At 41.0% G+C, this 15,513-nt stretch overlaps 1 protein-coding gene across 4 annotated transcripts; it reads right to left on the bottom strand.

Annotated features, from left to right (window-relative positions):
• Positions 1 to 361: 361 nt before the first annotated feature.
• On the bottom strand, positions 362 to 15,217 carry septin6 (septin 6). Of its 4 annotated transcripts, none has more exons than XM_031862719.1 (11): positions 15,117 to 15,217; positions 13,255 to 13,369; positions 11,183 to 11,378; positions 10,365 to 10,551; positions 8,717 to 8,878; positions 8,221 to 8,317; positions 6,869 to 7,037; positions 6,558 to 6,690; positions 6,240 to 6,430; positions 4,782 to 4,828; positions 362 to 1,554 (listed from the first exon to the last, which is right to left on the bottom strand). In XM_031862719.1, the coding sequence occupies exons 1-10, from the start codon at positions 15,144 to 15,146 to the stop codon at positions 4,825 to 4,827; spliced, it is 1,284 nt and encodes a 427-aa protein (XP_031718579.1). In that variant the 5' UTR covers positions 15,147 to 15,217; the 3' UTR covers positions 362 to 1,554; positions 4,782 to 4,824. The 4 variants fall into 4 exon arrangements, with proteins under 4 accessions (XP_031718579.1, XP_031718577.1, XP_031718575.1 ...); XM_031862718.1 differs by lacking the exon at positions 362 to 1,554 and adding an exon at positions 3,554 to 3,656; XM_031862717.1 differs by lacking the exon at positions 4,782 to 4,828.
• Positions 15,218 to 15,513: the final 296 nt, after the last annotated feature.

Genomic DNA, 15,513 nt, shown 5'->3' on the forward strand with positions numbered 1-15,513 from the left:
GCCCCTCAGGTTTATTTAATTGTGCTATATATGTGAATGCTTTACATCAATAATATGCGTTTGTGTGTTAACTACTCTCGGCCAGCTTTCTCTTGTAAAATAAATAATGTATCTCAGGGGACTTCCTGTTTAAATGAAGTTAAAATACATAAAAAATGCAATTCTTCACAATTTAACTGCTGAATATTGAGGTGTTTCACAGTTTTAATTCTCATATAGTAAGTACTAATTACAGGTCATATTAGCAGGCTTTCATAGCCCACAACAACTACAATGCTGCTGCTAATTAACAAAATCAATAAACATAATCTGGGGTAACTGTTCGTGTCCAACACTGTAAATAAAAGGCAAAAGCTTAATATGTTTGGATCATATTTTGTTTTATTGAAAATGTACATGAATGGAATGAAACTAAAGTAAGATATTTAATTATTTGTAGTGTGGGAAAGTCTTTGACTACAAGAGGTGGTGACTGATACTAGAAAAATTTATGGCATTTTATGACACCAAATGTTACTTTACACTCAGATTCACGTCCAAAGGTCATAGGTAATAAACCACAAGTCTCCACTTCAATACACAAAATATTTCCTTATAAATTATACAAATGCATGAGTATCTTTTTAATACTCCTATCTGGGATTGAGGTCAACTCCATCTTACACTAATATTTGGCAAAAAAGGGAGCTGAAATGATAGGACAGAGGAAATACACGCTAATAATATGCACCATTTGAAGAAAACAGCAATGAAGTTGAAATAGATTGCAAAACTGAATTATTAGGAGATTAAAAAAAACAAACAGGTCAAATATCAAAGAGGTAATCAAATAAAAGATGCATGCAAAAAATATAGAATAGGCCGGTGAATATTAAAGCACAACGTGTAATAAAAAGGCCATTACATGTGACCTCCATGGTATTCAACAGTGACTTGTAAACATGGGCAACATCAAATGGAGTGGAAGTAGGAATATTGCTTTGGCTTTTGCATTAATTTACTTTTAGTGTTCAGAATACCTGAAGGCAGGTGGTTTTCATTTAAAACTGGACTTGATTCGAGAAAACAACATGATTACTCATTCATAACACGTTATACATAGTGCTTCTTGACTTGATGAGTTCGTCTTTAATCAGCAAGCCTCAATGTTTCCGTAGCATGTATTAAGAATCCTATTAAAAAGATGAGTGCATAGTCCAGGACATTGTAATTCAAATGATTTCACATGAGTCCTGTAAATGTGTGTGAAACCTAACTGATGATTTCTATGAACTACAAGCTTCTCTTTATATACATTAAGACATATTAGCAGATTTAAAACTGTGCCCGGTTCCCAACCTGCATGGGTTTAGAGCTTCACTCGGTCGTCAGAAATACCATGTGAGTCGACATAAGGCCATAATCAAAAAAATAAAAAAATTAAAAAGGAGGAGATACGATGGGGAGAATAGAAAAGGGTCGATACAGCGAGAAAAACGGGGAGAGGTGAAGGATGCTTAGTTCTTGCTGAAGCTGCAATCCTCTCTTCAGGTGGTCAAGACAGATTAAAAGAAGCTGAAGAGACAAAGAAAGAGAAAGCCGGCAGTTAGAGAGGTGGCAAAGCAGAAACTCTTACAAAAAAACCACACGCTTGAGATATAGAAGTGCATCTGAATTCAAGTAGAAAACATATCTATGTTTGATTATCGTAAATACAAAGTTAGGTGGTAAAAATCCCTGGGAGCATAGTTGTTCAAGCAACACAATAAAGCATAAAACTGAGATTATATTGTGCCAACTGATGATGCTGCATGATTGTTAAACTGTGAAATGATCACATCTTGCCTGTGGTCCAGTTTACAAAAGAAAAAAGGAGTTAATAATTATCCAAATACGACAATAAATGAACAAGTGCGCATATAATTTCCATCAAGTGAAAAGGTGTTAGTAACAGCCCAAAAAACAAACAGTGCACATATAAACATAAGCAGAGGCCAACAAGGAGAAGCTGAGGTTAGAGCTGCAGAGAAACACAGATACACATTAATCAAAATGATAGCAGAGCAGGTCATGATTGAGAAACCCTGAAGGATGGGGTCCACAAAGCCTCTGGTCACATTTGAGGTACTCAGTACCCACAAAGGCCGGTCCCTTAGCAAAGCTTGAGGGCTGAGGGCCTACTCAGTGCAGAGCCAGGGATTACTGCAAAGGAAAGTGAAACCACACAGACCAGTGAGCGGAGGATTAGAGAGGAGGGAACAGCTCTTTGTTTTGATGTATTTTTACCCTGGTAGCATGTGGAAAGGTGTTTTTATGCAGCAATGTCTTGAATCCAAGAAAATTGTATCCTTCATGAGATAATACAAGCAACTTTGAACTTTGAAGTGTTGAAAAAATAATAACTGATCATCACAGTAACGCTTATTGGCATCAACATTCATTCACGGTTTTCCAATTAATAACAAATCAACCTTCATCCTGCAAATCAAGCATACCCACTTTCCCCATTTGGGTTTATTAAAGCTCCTCTAATCTCCTAATTTAAGGCAATATTTTTCATACACAATGATTATGGCCACAATTGTAATATTTGGTGAAAAATTGGCCTTTATTTTCTTTAGAGATAATATGTCTTTTGTGTGTAACACGAATACAAACACTGGTCCCTGCAGGACAATGGACAGTATAATGAATTACTTTTAAATGTGCCTTCATAGTAAGTAAGAAAGTTACAATTGCACTGACATCAATATATACTTAAAAAACATCACATTTGTGTATAAAAAAAAAAGTGGAAATGTGAAAGCTAATACAAGTATGCACATAACACATGACAATGAATGAGGTATGGGAGAAGTGGCAAAGAGATTAGGCTCACAACTACTCATGCATCTGGATAAAGTGAAGCAGCGTCAGCAAAAGGACATAAATACCAAAACAAATCTCAAATTAAATTCTTGTTGTAGGTCTAAAGTCTATAAGGTTGAGGTAATAATTAGTTATTAGATTTTCATGAAATCAAATCCCCTTTTTGATATTATTTCTACATTTCTGGTGATAATAGTCTACATTGTTAGTGGCGGGGTCTGCCGTTACAAAGGTGGATTAATAAATTCCATTCAGAAATTGCTGTTACTTGGTGTTTATAAAAGTGAGAATCACTGTTGTGATTGCTGTGCTTTAATCTGAAGACGGCTCAATACTAACTTAATCCATCATCGCATCAATCATCAGTCGACCTGATTCTTTCTTTACTGTAATCTTCTGCAGATCTTTGTTTACACTGAGGTCCTAACTGTCTGATGCGCGTTTCACTTTACCCTCAACACGTCTGCCCATCACTACAGTAGCCATGTATGTTAATATTCAAAAAGCTCACTCCATCATGCAATTGATCACTTAATATAAAACAAACATGGAATGCATTACTCTGTAAATTTGTATAAAAAAAGTCAAGCCAAACAATTGCTTGTAAAAACCATATAACATACAAGCGCCATTCAGCAAAAACGACCAGACTGATAGCAATGCCCAGCGTCTTCCAGAGAGCGGGGGGCATGTGGAGGGGTTGGATTATTGGGGGGGGGGGGGGGGTACTGTAAAAAAAGATGATGGGGTGGAAACTCATTCACAGCAGGATGGCCACAAGGGAGCACTTTTTCTACAGGAATCCTAAGCTGGAAATGAGAGAGAAGGGCTGTTATTGCTTTCTTTTGAGTTAAAACATCATCACGACACACACACTGTTTGACATCACATCAACATTAGTGACCAGGTGGTATTTAGAGGAGATCGTGCTCAAAGGGTTCAAGTGCACAGAGGTGAGGGTGCAACGATCGTCTATTTCTTGGAATCAGCAGAATAAATGTATTTCATATTTATAGGATTCGTTCCGCTCCTGAGCTTTAACAAACAATGGGTTTGATTGTCTTCATCATCAAACAGCAGCTTGTCTTTGTCTATTTTAAACAGTCCTGAGCTGCTTGAGGAGTTTACAGATTGCAAGACAGATGTCTTCATTCACTTCTACCCTCCCCCAGTGGTTGAGACTCAACAACATCTCTCTGTGGATTTGGCTTTTTTATCCACTCAAGAGGGAGTGGAGGCCGTCATACGGCTGCGAGATCAACAAAACATGTCATCGCTACAAACAGAGATGGGCCCCGGGGCTGTTTGCTGCTCTGGTGTGGCCAGTTAGTCTCAGTTCAGCCTTGAATGGTTCTTTGTGCGACTGCACGGCTGGGTGGGGAAGGACTTTGTAGAGCCACAAAAAAAAAAAACTGTTGTGGATTTAGGGAGGCAGATGGGGCAGTTTATCAAATGGGTGTGTGGGGAGCTAATAAACTGGTTGATTTAGAAGCTGGCACAAGGACGGTAAACACTGCCAGCTCAAGGATATGATGGACACAGATGTTAACAGTGATATACTGTCAGCCTGCACTCGTTTATTAGAATTACTGGGCCCATTTATGGCACTTTATTACATATTAAAAGTGCCAATTAAATGTGTGTTAGTTAACATATTTAATAGCTTTCAAAGGTTAATTTGATTGTGGTTGAATTCTAATGTGCAGATACAGAAAGGTAGTTGTGTGCACATCCTGTTCTATGTTTAGGCCGGTTGCAGGATGTCAATTAAAAGGAAAAAAAAAGGTGAGTATCCGCAAACTGTCATTTAGGTGATGTTTATTCCTGACTTGTATTTTAGAGTAATTCTTTACTCGTGTACTGGTCATAAGTTAAAAGTCGATACCTGGCTGATTTTTCATAGTTATATTTTGAGATGGTCGGTGGTGTCTTACCAGAAAAGATGCCCCATGCAGCATGCAGCAAGTGTGGGAGGAGTTAACTGGAAAACATTATGGATGCAACATGGGTGACACATGCACTCACAGGACACATTCACATTTACACAACAAGCAGTAATTAATAATTGTGTCGTCTGGAAACTGCAGAAAAGACTGAAAGATAAACATAAATATTATCCGTGTTAACACTTGAAGTGCAAGACCTCTTTAGTTTAATCAGGGAACCACAGACAGAGCTAAAGTTGCACAGAGGCCCCCTTTTTGGAAGAGAAACTTTCGAGGCCGAGCTCATAAAGAGAAGAAGTTGCTGTGAAGAAAACAAATGAACAGGGAAGAAAATAAAGCAACAAGAACCTTTCTCAGTGCAAGTGTCTTCCTCCATTTCTAACAGGCACAGCAGCACATCAGCTTCAACACAAAACCAGGAGTGGATTACCAACATGAAGGGACCAACAATGTCAACAGCACTAAAGTTACTCAAACACATCTGGCTTCAAACACTGCCTGTAAGCATGAAACATGCTGTGGAAAACAGTCTCATAAGCTCACGATTAGTGAAAGAACAACAGAATTAATGTCAGATATACCAGGAAAGACAAATATGGAAAACCGAGTTCATACTGTAGATTGATTAAAACCAAACGAGTGGCCCCTGTGAGGAACAGTGTCAGATCGTTTCCACTGAAACGATTATGAACTGTGAAAAAAACGTTTGTTTATCAACTTACTTTCAAGTTCATGGAGCTGTCCAGTAATTGTTAACAGAGTTGCAATTAAGTTATTTACACAAATCTGTTCAGAGTATTAAATTTCATGATGAGGATTTCTGACAGTTGGCAACTTTTCAACTATTTAGTTGAGGACAGCAAGGCATTGTCACCACTCCCCGCCCCCGCTCTGCTCCTCGAATGATAAATGAGGAATTCTGGTCAGCTCTCTCAGCATGGAACATATTCTCTGTTATTATACGGAGGGTAAACTGGTACATCAGCCTCTTTCAGAAGATCAGAGTGAGAAGTCTTCGGCTTAGCCAGAGCCTTTAACTAATCAACACATTAAATTATACAAATATCTGGCGGATTATAAGCGAGTGGTGACAGAGAAACTGCTAAGCGTTTGATGACATTAGTGGGACAGAACAAAATGAGGTTCTGCCTGCAGCACATGTGCACAGAGTGGAATGAATGCTGAAGAAGTTTATCAGGACACAGCTACATATGTTAGTCTATTGCACAACATAAGAACCCCAAGGGAATGTACCACAAACGACTTCTCACTTATTGGCAATGATATTCATGCACTCATTTGGCAAATGATGGACATCCTGAAACGTCAATGTAATAACATGTGGCCTTGTTCCTCTCATGTTCATAGGATCCAGCCTTTTCCAGTCCTTATACAACTGGAGGTGGTAGATGCAAGGACAGATGTGAGGAAGAGAACAATACTTACTTTTTCCTCTCTTTGTCCCTCTTGAGTGTGGTGGAGCCCCCTGCCTGCTGGGCTTGGTTCTGCAAGAGCTCTGCGGCAGTCTTTTTCTGTTTGAACATGTTGAGCTCGTCATCCAGGGACTTCCTCTTGTCCTCCAGCTTCTTTTTTTCGTCCTGGTGGAGCTTCTTCAGACGGTCAAACTTCTCATGCAGCTACGCGTCGGTGACAAAAAACACAATACTTTGGATTATTCAAAACGACAGCAGAACCTTCCTTAAAACGAGTGATGCACATGATATTTCAGGATGATGTAGGTGCAGAGTTCGATGATGATGATACCTCTTTCTCCGCCTCTTTGAGCTCACCCTCCTTCTCTTTGACTCTTTGGACAAACATTTGCCTCATTTCTTCTTCTTTCTTCTGCAGCTCGCCCATGAACTCGTTCCTCTTAGCTTCGTACGTCTCCTGAAGACTGACACGGGAAAAAGGGAATAAAATGGAGTGACAGCAACATTTAACTAAACAACACACCAGATGAAGACACAAATAATTTAATGTTTTAAAGATAAATGGATGCAGAAAAATGCATGATAAAATAGAGAGCAGAGTAGAGGTGGAGAACATGAAGATGTATGGGAGCAGTCTACTACCTGAAGGGCTTGCTGTCGGGGTCTGTGTCTTTGAAGCCCATCTCCTCCAGTTTGCAACGGCGGTAGAGCTCATAGTGGCGTGTGTGAGTCTGCTCTCGCAGGTCCTCCATGTTCACTCTAATCAGCATTTCTCGCAGCTTGACGAAGTCACAGTGATTCTCGTTTTCCACTGTGAGAGACACACATCGTAGTGACACGTGAGAGCCTCACTCAACACATCAGATGGCTTCCTACTCATCACGAGTTATGTAATTAGCAATAAGTGTACAATAGCTGTTTCTGCTATTGTACACTTACGCCAACAGCCAACGCGAGCATCACCTAACGTTTACATTAATTTATAGCAAATAATCGAATGAATTAAAACATGAGCGAGAATTTCACAGACCCAGTCAGAACAGAATGATGTTCACTTCCTGTGGCTTGTTTATTGATTTTGTTACCAGACTGAGCGCAACACTCCCACAGACCATGTGACTGTGTGTGTTTGTGTGTGCATGTGAACTCACATGATGTCAGTCTGTGAACAGAACCACGGTCAGATAAAGGACAGAAATATTTAACAGTTGGTAATTATTAGTAGAGCAATGTTTTTCATTCAATCCAGCACGTTGTATTTCAAATGAAACAATGACTGTGAGGTTAAAGTGCTGACTCTCAGCTTTGAGGATATTTATATATAATATAAAACATTTCTACACAGATCATTGGACGTGAATATAAACACCCTAAAATGAATGCTAAAGTAAATTAGCCTCATAGTCAACAATACATTTTAGCAGTAAAGTAGAGCTGCAACAGCTAATCGATCAGTCAATCGACGGAAAGTTAAACAGCAACTATGTTTAGAAACGCATCATCATTCTAGTTATTTATCAAGTCTGAGGTTCTCGCTTCTCTCATGTGAGGATTTTTAGCCTTTATTCTGTTTTATATCATTATAATAAATGTCTTTGGGTTTTGGACTGTTGGCCGGACAAAACAAGACATTTGAAAATGTCATGTTGATGAACATTTTTCTCTACTTTGTGTTTATAGACCAAGAAATGAATAGATCTACTAGCTTTCTATCTATAATACATTACCCACTCCGTAATGTATTGATCAAGTAAGTCAATAATAATAAAGCGATTGACACATCATCAGAGACATTACATTACTAGATCTGTGGGAACTAAGAGCTGATGGCGCACTAACATACAGTGTAATGGGAGAGAGGGTGCTGCGGCTAAATGAGGTTATGTAACAGCTCATCGACTAGTTTGCAGCAGCTGTTGGAGCCGAGCAGGAATACGAGCTGCAGAAGAGGGAGCACGCTCTCATTTCCTGTGCAGGATGTGACCTATGCTTACCCTGCACCGTCCCCCAGGGGTACTGCCGGGCCTTCACCATCTTGTTCCCAATCTTCACCTCCTCTGTGCTCCCCACAACAGCAAATGGCAAATGGCTCTGTGGAGCAGAGGGAAAAAGCAACGTTGGTGTGAAACAATCTTCAGAGCATGAACATTTCATTACTCAAAAATCTGAGAATATTACTGCTACTATCTCATTCATACATGCTCAGGATACATTCCTGATGGTGGTCAGACTGTAGATAAACAGCCAAGAGGCCACAGTCTGACCTCATAAACAGCTAAGTGAGCCCTGGCTCATCTGTCAGTGAACACAGGCCCTTTCCCACACTGCAGGCTTCCTGCCGAGTGAGCCGCTCTAAACTCAGTCGTCCCTGCATGGAGCGGCTTCCTGACAGCCTGAGCAGACGCAGACGATGACTGTCCCGATTCTACATCACATGTTGTTTATGCCACTAATGCATGACGGAATGTATACACCAGTTGTGACACTTACGTTCATGGTGGAGTTGATCTCTGCCACAGACTCGTCATCAGTGGGGAACTGGTAGATCTGCACTCCGTTGCTGACCAGCTCGCTGGTGATTTTGATTTTGAACTTAGCCAGCTCGCTCTTGGAGATGGCGTCCGACTTGGCGACGATTGGGATAATGTTGACCTGCGGTTGAGCAATTAGGAGATCGACACAATGACAAGGTGCAGACGACGCTTTCTGATACGCTGCTAAACACTAGATGTCTGTCAGTGGCAACTTTTTTTCAACACCATTTGCATAGTCCAGATTTGGAAAACAGTTGATGTATTTTTAAAAAGTATCACAAGGTTAAAAGCTAAAAAATACTTTTAGAAGTAGGATCTCCACCAGCATTCAGGTTTAGCAACAGTTATATGCTTCTACTCATTTCTTTTATTCCCCAGGATAACTTGTGCTCTCTTCATCATTTCAACACATCACAGTAGCTCTTTGTAGCTCCAGGCCTTAGTGCACCACAAACAATTACACATTCTTAAGGACGGAGATAAAAATAGTAAATGCAGCAAAAAAAGAGCTGCAGGCTTCCATCTCCTGCTTCAGATCACTTAAAAGCTCTCCAAACATGGTGTTAATAGTCAGACTCAAATGATTTAAACAACATTTGTGCTGTCCATGTTATCCAAACGGAAAAGAAACCCGGAAGGGAAGGGATGAGGAGCAAAAATACAGGCGGGGTCATTCTTATATATGCACTTACAACGATCTGATGAAAAAACGAGACCTTCCCTCCAACACGACTATTTCCTACGAGCTCCATCACCCCCACACATTTCCAAATTACAGTATTTGCTCTCCAACCGAGGGCCCTTTAAACAGCAAGGGACGCCCAGGTTCATGTGAACAAGTAATACTTTACTTCACTCTGGTGGGGAATCAACATCTTGCTCATGGACACTTCAGCAAGAGGTGAATGTGTAAACAGAGGAGGCTCTGCTCTGGATCAGGCCGTTGTGAGCACTTGCCAGAGGGCCCAGCTGCTCTGGCAAACACTGAGCCGACTCTTTGTACAAAAGCCAGGAGATCCATGCAAATAAGCTACTGTGGAAAGGCCCTCACAAAAAAAAAAACCCGAGGCTGACTGCATTTCACAGCTGACCTACACCGACGCAGTAACAAGACCAGAGCCAATTGGCATGCAGGCAGATGGCCGAGACAAGGTTTATGACCCATGACTAGAGTAGATAGATCAAATGCTTCACACAACAATGCAGTGCCAAAGGATTCACCTACAGTACATCTGTCACATGCCACAGTAGCTCCATCCATGTTTGTAAGCATTATAATAGTTATTCTTCAACATCATTCTTCTGCAGCACAATGGTCCTTCTCATTCGACGCAAAAAAAAAAACAATACAGAAACCATTCAGGCTATAACATTTGTGAATCTTGCCAAATGTTAAATAAACTGCATGTGGCTTATATATAAAAACAAAACAGTATTAAACCCTAACACTAATGGGACACTAAATGGATGGAAACACCCAGGATCTGAATAAATGATCCCAAAGCTTCAAAAGAAACAACAAAAACTAATTCAACAGGATACTTAGAGACATAAAATGGCGTCTGGTTGATGATAATAGTTTGAGGAAGTGAAGCAAAGCGCACCTTGCTATCGAGTTTCTTCATGGTCACCAAGTCCAGGGATTTGAGCGAGTGTCCCGTGGGAGCGATGAAATACAGGCATGCGTGGATGCGGGTGTCGTGGTAGCTGTGTAGCGTGCGCTTTATTTTCAGCTCCTCTTGTAGATACGCTTCAAACTGGGCATCAATGAACTCCACGATAGACTTGTAGCTGTCAGAGAAAGGGAGAAATAGGAAAGTAACATGAGCGAACACATGACCAGAAACAAACACAAAGAAACACACAGCTTGTGTACATACTGGAGAGTATTCAGCCAGTTCCAGTTCACAGTATACGCTCATGTATGTCCACGTTATTTATTCTATGACGGTAATTTGATACTGAACAATTTATGAAACCTAGAAACAACTGAAGCCTTCCTATAACAGTGAGCTAATGTAGTTGCAGCTCACGTGACATCTCGCCCTAAACTTCAGAGTTAAGCTTTGTTCATACTCGTGCCGTAGCCTTTCATCAGTGAACTAATAGTGACAGTCACATGACCGCATCTTGTTCAATCTAGTCAAACACCAGAAAAAGAGAAAGCTTCTACATCTGATTTTGGTTTGTACGAGTGGATACGATGAAACTATTGCGGAAACTCCTGGAGCTGGAGACTTGATTCCACATCCTACGGGTCGGGTACGGTTTCATTCAGGATGGGAACCGAAGGAACCTGAGCTCCCAAAAGGCTCAGAGCTCTCACTGAGTCGTTGTATGTCAGGAATGTAGTGTGCGTGATCGAGTGGGGATCAGACCTCTCCCTCCCTCAAAGAAGTGACATTTGTCCAGATTGAATTACCTGTCTTCTTTGTTGATCTGGTCTCCGAAGCCGACGGTGTTGACGACGGTGAGTTTGAGGCGCACGTTACTCTCCTGGAGCTCATAGGTGTTGGATTTGAGCGTGACTCCCGGCTGGTTGTGCTGGGTGGGCTCGCCCTCAAACTTGGTGTTGAACAACGTGTCCATGAGGGTGGACTTCCCGAGACCCGTCTCGCCTAGACAACACGGAGAAATGTCATCGTGTTACTGGGATCCTAGGAACGTTGATCTTGGTTTCCTTCCCACTAAACTGTTCTCTGCACCTCCATTCAGTCAGCTTCTGATAAATCTATGCTCAAACTGATCAGAAAGTTTATTGGCTGCATTATTTAATGGCATGCAAGATTCAATTTAACATATTTAAGATGCTCTGAACAAAAGAGCTCCCCACGGAGCTTATTTACTGATGAATTCTGCCACCCGTTTACTGTAACGAGGCCGTCATATGACTCAGATAAAGAGCTCCCTCTGTAAGAAATTCTATTTTTATTCCTCACAGCCTGACCTACAGTCTAAGCATGATAGCCCATTTCAATGCTCCACATTTCTAATCTTCCTTCAGAGCTCAGCTTAAGTCACTATAGAGAAGTCGCTCATGCTAAAGGAAATTTGGCATCTCTTTTAAAGAAAAACGAGGGACAAACTGGAAAGAATTGCAGTCAAACCTCCTATAACCTATAACAAAGATGACATAATAAAAACCCTGTGCAGAAATGTCAGTCGTCTGTTAGCCCAATGGAACCAATCATCTCCACATTTTTGATTCCCCTTTTTGGAATTTTAGGCCACAACCAAAAACATAGAAAAACAAAGATCACATGTCTTTGCCTCAAGTAATGCTTGTACTAATGTGCACTTGTGAGTCACAGCATTCAGAGTCTGCAAGAAAAGATGTTAGTCTCCTGCATCATCTTTGCTTTCATATTCTTGAATGTAGTGCACTGTTTGTTCAGAGAGTTATGGTTTGGTTGTTTTAGCCCCAATATTAAGTAATTATGACATTAGTTTTGTTTACATTATGAAAAACACATTATTGTTGGCCATATCCACTGTTCACTCCTACACAAATATAAATAGACTCAGTGTATCCACAAAACAGTCTTCAGCTGGGAGGCTAGTCGAAAACATCCCACTAAAAATGGCCACCAGCTCCACCTATCAACAAAATCTTTAAAACATACACATCGTCGTAGCGTAACTAGACATCTAAACAGCAACATAACACATAAAGATAGCATACATTGCATACAAGGTCTTAGAGAGCAGTAGCAAATAATGACCATTGATATGTGTGTGTGCGCTTCTGTGCGCGTGTGTGTCATGTCTTCCACTCTGTGTAAACTAAAATTAGGAGATGTTTGGGGAAAAAACACACAGAAGGCAAAAAAAGAAAACATTGCCAACCAATTGGTTAGAAATTTCCATTGCTCCTCTGGGAATTCATGTGCCCCTAAAATAACATTATTCCAAATAGCAAAGAAATGTTTGACAGCATACAGCAGCCAGTAATGCAATGTTAGCAAAAACTAAAACATCTTAAGTTCTAGCCAGCACTCACTGACACAAATGGAGTGGAAAAAAATATTAGAAACGCCTCTCAGTATAACCCAATACAATGAAACGGCACCACAAACTATAGCCCTCAAAATGACCATAAAGTTGAATAACAGCTTAAAGCTCGAGTTTATTGCGTGACTGTTGTATTAGATTCCATTAGTTGTAGCTGGGTGCACCTCATGAACTGGCAGTTGAGTATATGCGAGTGAATAATCCTGGCACTGAAGTTAAAAAATATCTCTTCTGAATTTGTTCGTTGAGCACTTATCTGAGCATCCTACTCATCGTAACTAGCGTTGACCGGTCAAAAGGACTCTAAGCAGGTCAAACACAGAGCAATGTGCTTTGCATCTTGTGGAAAAGCCTGACTTTCATTGAGGCAAGCAAGTCATCTTTTAGCCTCGGGGGGGAGAATAGAGAGAGAGAGAGAGAGAGAGAGAGAGAGAGAGAGAGAGAGAGAGAGAGAGAGCGCATGTTCACGCACGACATACTCACCAACACAGAGGATGTTAAAGCAGAATCCGTGGTTGACAGATTTGTTGACCAGCTGATCAGGCATGCTGTCAAAGCCGACATGGCCTGCCAGAGGGACAGCACGAGCACCGTCACCCTAAAAACCAACATTAAACATCAGATTTATATCGATCACTGACCACCTTATGCATTGAAATGCCTTGTTAAAAGTATGGCTTCTCTCTAACACTCTACAATTATCATATACATCTCAATAATTGTTGTCCTGTGGAGAAATAACATTATGTTTTCCAAATTACACTCGAATTAACACACTTGCCACCACGTTTGATCGTGTTAGTGTTTGAGAGAGACTTTAGGTACAATGTCGCTCACTTCCTGTTTCCTGAGTCTGAACTGTCTCCCCACAAACGAGACAGTTACAAACCACAATGTACATATATGGAAAGGTATCGCTGTCAATGTGTCAACAGCATTTAAAAAACAACAAAGAGCTTTGACAATAAATATATACTTTACAACTGAAAGAATAAGAGACAACAGAGTCCAGTTAGCCACCAATGTGTGTTTCTGAGGTGTCACTTTGACTTGAGCCCTTTAACTCCCTATTTTTGGCCGGTTGCACTTCCCTTTCACACTAATTTTGTGTAGAAGCACTGTTGTTACATGTGTGTGGGGGCGTGTGGCTGCTGGTGAGTATCTCCATCTTCTGTGAATCACAATTCGGCAGCCCACGTCTACATTATGAGGTGCCGGAAAGCAAAGAATTTAGATTATACGGCAAAGCAATGGCTCTCAACCAGCTAGACCTCAGCCAACAGGCTATTATGTGGCTTAACAATAACACAGTGTCGCTTAACTTGCTTTCCAATGTGGCTTTGAGAGGAAAACATTCCGCTGGTCAAGATGATGGTACCGGGCAGTTGTGGATTATTTGGATTGTTAGAATTGGGTTTAAGCAGCTGAGGGAGTATTTGGGCTATCTGGGTGTAATGTGACTGGACAAACAGCCTTTCCCTCTTCCGCTGCAAGTGCAACATTCCTGAAACCATTCCTGCTTTTCAACACTCTTACAAGCCAAGTCACACACAGCGGGTTTCCATTCATTGGGTCGCAAAAGCGTGCTATTCTGAGCACTCTTTTCTGAGTGTAGTGGCTTCCCCCCCCCCCCACACACACACACACACACACAAACACACAAACAAAAGCCAGGTAAACTTTACACAATTCAAATTACAGGCTCGAAATGACCATAACCGACCAGAAATATGTTTGGTACAACAGACAACGCCCGACTGAAAGTTAACGGGACTTAACGTTATTTGAAACAACATAACGGAAATGAGCACCGTAGCTGTGCAGAAACGGGGGCGTTAGGAATGAATGGCCTACCGACGGCTCTGTTATAGGTTGTCCATTTCTCGTGAGCTAATACAGAAGATACTACACAGTGTTTCAAATATTTAATCCCCCAAGAGAACCATTTCGTTTGAAACCGTTAGTTTTAGCCATCGATATCAGCACAGGATGTCTGCAGGCGTTGACTTACGGAAATGGAGATATTTAACAGAAAGCAACGACTGAGCAACCTCAGGCCTTACTTTAAAACGATCTATTCTATACGATTTAGAAATGCACAATCAGTTTTCTAATAGCCAACCGCCACCAACGGTCGTTTTTGTTTGGCGACGTTCCATTGAGTTTCGGTTGGAATATGACGTTCACCATGAACAGCGGCTGCTAGCTAACCTAAATATCTCCCAAACGTATTCTCTTACTTAAACTAGAAGTATATATTTGACATTGATATGGGATGGCAAACACATTTCAAGAGCTATGTGCTAATAGTGACGATGGCATCCTGAGTAAAATAGGTTACTCACCGCTTGCCTCGCTATCTCAGTTGACGCCATGGTGGTTAACGGAGGACGAAACCTCTGCCGCTGTCTCTAACGTTAGTTAGCAAAGGAAGCTACGCTGTTGACGTTACGCCGAAAGGTGGCCTAGTTGGAATGTACCACTATTCAACAGACTGTTTCACGACTGTACCACACTGTAAAAACTGTGCTCACACTGGGCGTTGATAAACGCCAGATACAACTCGGCTCGTGTTTTGAAAAATGTCTTCCAAAAAATTAGGATTACAAATTAGCACTGTCCACTGAGCTCCCCCACATGATGCCTTTATGGTGTCGCCCAGTGCAAACTTGGAAGACCAGTCAATGAAAATTACAAAGGAAGATGATTAAATTCAGAAGAAACATTAAGTCTTGATATAAC

The sequence above is a fragment of the Anarrhichthys ocellatus genome, unplaced genomic scaffold, assembly GCF_004355925.1.
Source record: "Anarrhichthys ocellatus isolate YVR2014 unplaced genomic scaffold, GSC_Weel_1.0 scaffold27, whole genome shotgun sequence".
In the NCBI taxonomy this organism is placed as follows: domain Eukaryota; kingdom Metazoa; phylum Chordata; class Actinopteri; order Perciformes; family Anarhichadidae; genus Anarrhichthys; species Anarrhichthys ocellatus.

Excerpts from the sequence above, each read along its gene's own strand:
- septin6 (XM_031862715.1), bottom strand. The coding sequence starts at position 15,146 with ATGGCGTCAACTGAGATAGCGAGGCAAGCG. Across the intron at positions 13,370-15,116 it reads CTGAGATAGCGAGGCAAGCG|GGTGACGGTGCTCGTGCTGT; the intron begins GTGAGTAACCTA and ends GTTGGTTTTTAG. Across the intron at positions 6,691-6,868 it reads CCCGACAGCAAGCCCTTCAG|TCTTCAGGAGACGTACGAAG; the intron begins GTAGTAGACTGC and ends TTCCCGTGTCAG.